Here is a 2,479-nt window from a genome sequence, read left to right on the forward strand (position 1 = left end):
TCCTTGCCTCTTTTGACCTCACTCTTTCCCAATCCCCTCCAACTCACAAGGCAGGCAATACTGTCACGATCGTTATCATGAATGTCGGACCAAGGCGCAGTGTGTGTAGAGTTCCACATGTTTAATAAAATTAAACTCACCAAAACAATACAGAACAAACAAAACGTGAAGTCAATGCAGTGCTCACAGGCACTACACAAAAACAAGATACCACAACAAACAGGTGAGAAAAGGCTGCCTAAATATGATCCCCAATCAGAGACAACGATAGACAGCTACCTCTGATTGGGAACCATACCAGGCCAACATAGAAATAACAAAACTAGAATGCCCACCCTAGTCACACCCCGACCTAACCCAAAATAGAGAATAAAGGATCTCTAAGGTCAGGCGTGACAGTACCCCCCCCCCCCCCCCACCCCCCAAAGGTGCGGACTCTGGCCGCAAAACCTGACTCTATAGAGGAGGGTCCGGGTGGGCATCTAGCCTCGGTGGCGGCTCCGGTGCGGGACGTAGACCCCGCTCCGCTCGCGGATCCGCCCGCTTCGTTGGCGACTCTGGTGCGGGGATTGTCACCTGAAGCTCCGGACCATGGATTGTCGCCAGAGGAACCGGACCGTGGATCATCGCCGGGGACTCCGGACCGTGGATCGTCGCCGGAGTAACCGGGCCGTGGATCGTCGCCGGAAGCTCCGGCTCGTAGATCGACACCGGAGGATCCGGACCGTGGATCGTTGCCGGCGGAACCGGACCGTGGATCGTCGCTGGAGGCTGCGGACCGTGGATTGTCGCCGGAAGCTCCGGATCGTGGATCATCGCCGGGGACTCCGGACCAGGAACCCTCGCTGAAGGCTCTGGATTGGGAACCCTCGCAGGAGGCTCTGGACTGGGAACCCTCGCAGGAGGCTCTGGACTAGGAACCCTCTCAGGAGGCTCCGGACAGGAAACCCTCGCAGGAGGCTCCGGACTAGGAACCCTTGCATGAGGCTCTGGACTGGGAACCCTCGCTGAAGACTCTGGAGTGGGAACCCTCGCAGGAGGCCCTGGACTAGGAACCCTCGCAGGAGGCTCTGGACTAGGAACCCTCGCAGGAGGCTCTAGACTGGGAACCCTCGCAGGAGGCTCCGGACTGGGAACCGTCGCTGGAGGCTCCAGACTGGAAACCATCGCTGGAGGCTCCGGAAAGCAGACCGTCGCTGGAGGCTCTGGACTGCAGACCGTTGCAGGAGGCCTGGTACGTGGAGCTGACACAGGGCGTACCAGGCTGGGGAGACGCACTGGAAGCCTGGTGCATGGAGCTGACACAGGGCGTACCGGGTTGGGGGCACGCACTGGAAGCCTGGTGCATGGAGCCGGCACAGGACGTACCGGGCTCGGGAGACGCACAGGAGGCCTGGTGCGTAGAGCTGGCACAACGTGCCCTGGACAGATGACAATTTTCGCACGGCAACTGCGGGGAGCTGGCACAGGATGTACCGGACTGGGGACACGCATTTCAGGGAGAGTGCGAGGAGCAGGCACAGGACATACCGGACTGGGGACACGCACTTCAGGGAGAGTGCGAGGAGGAGACACAGGACGTACCGGACTGGGGAGGTGCACTGGAGGCCAGATGCGTGAAACTGGTGCATATGACACCGGACTGGTGTCACGCTCCTCCTGGTGTCACGTCTTTTGGGCTTACTCTGTGGCCGCAAACCCCGGCGTCATCACTGCCCTCCCTTCTCTCCTGTTGTCTATTTCCCCGGCAGGCTTTCATATCTTGCCAAGACTTTCTCCCAAGTCCAGGATATTCTCTCCTCGACCTCCTCCAAAGACCAGGATGCCATCTCCTCCCGGGCACGCTGCTTGGTCCAGTTGTGGTGGGATCTTCTGTCACGATCATTATAATGATCGAGAATAAAGGTTCTCTAAGGTCAGGGCGTGACAAATACACTCATCTTTACTAGAGGCTGTTCGCCTACTAATCTCACTGCAACCCCCCTCCAGGTCTCTGATCACTACTTTGTTTATTTTTCTTTCTCCCTTTCCTCCAACCCAACCCTAACAATCTTCGCTCTCTCTCCCACTACTCTCTCCTCTTCTGTCCTATAATTTCTCACTTCTGCTAAATCCTTCTCCCTCCTGTGTGCTGATTCTGCCTCTTTGACCCTACTCTCCTCCCTTTCCTCATCCTATGACTCGTACTGTCCCCTTTCTTCACAACCGGCTTGGCCTTCCGCTCCTGCACCGTGGCTGAATGACTCATTGCGAGCTTACAAAACAGGTATGTGAGCAGCTGAGCGAAAATGGAGGAAAACTAAACTTCCGGAAGACCTATTGTCCTTTCACGCCCCGCTCCCTACCTTCTCTTCCTCTGTATCCACAGCTAAAGCCACTTTCTAAACGTTAAGCTTCTGCCTCTATCCCTCCCTCCTTAATCCTCCACCCCCCTCTCTGCAGACGACTTTGTCAACCACCTTTTCCCATTCCTTAATTT

General features: G+C 56.6%; 1 protein-coding gene across 1 annotated transcript; it reads right to left on the bottom strand.

Moving 5' to 3' along the window:
* Window positions 1–456: 456 nt before the first annotated feature.
* LOC149973069 (uncharacterized) lies at window positions 457–2,248 on the bottom strand. Its single transcript, XM_090213366.1, has 3 exons — window positions 2,188–2,248; window positions 841–1,298; window positions 457–690 (listed from the first exon to the last, which is right to left on the bottom strand). Exons 1-3 carry the CDS (start codon window positions 2,246–2,248, stop codon window positions 457–459), a joined length of 753 nt encoding a protein of 250 aa, XP_090069492.1.
* Between the last annotated feature and the right edge of the window lie 231 nt (window positions 2,249–2,479).

The sequence above is a fragment of the Oncorhynchus mykiss genome, chromosome 21, assembly GCF_057628025.1.
Source record: "Oncorhynchus mykiss isolate SJ-2025 chromosome 21, ASM5762802v1, whole genome shotgun sequence".
NCBI lineage: Eukaryota > Metazoa > Chordata > Actinopteri > Salmoniformes > Salmonidae > Oncorhynchus > Oncorhynchus mykiss.

Coding starts and splice junctions, on each gene's coding strand:
- LOC149973069 (XM_090213366.1), bottom strand. CDS start 2,248: ATGAGTCATTCAGCCACGGTGCAGGAGCGGAAGGCCAAGCCGGTTGTG. Junction 1,299..2,187: donor GGTTGTGAAGAAAGGGGACA/GTACGAGTCATA, acceptor GCCCTGTGTCAG/CTCCATGCACCAGGCTTCCA. Junction 691..840: donor ATCCAGAGCCTTCAGCGAGG/GTTCCTGGTCCG, acceptor TACGAGCCGGAG/CTTCCGGCGACGATCCACGG.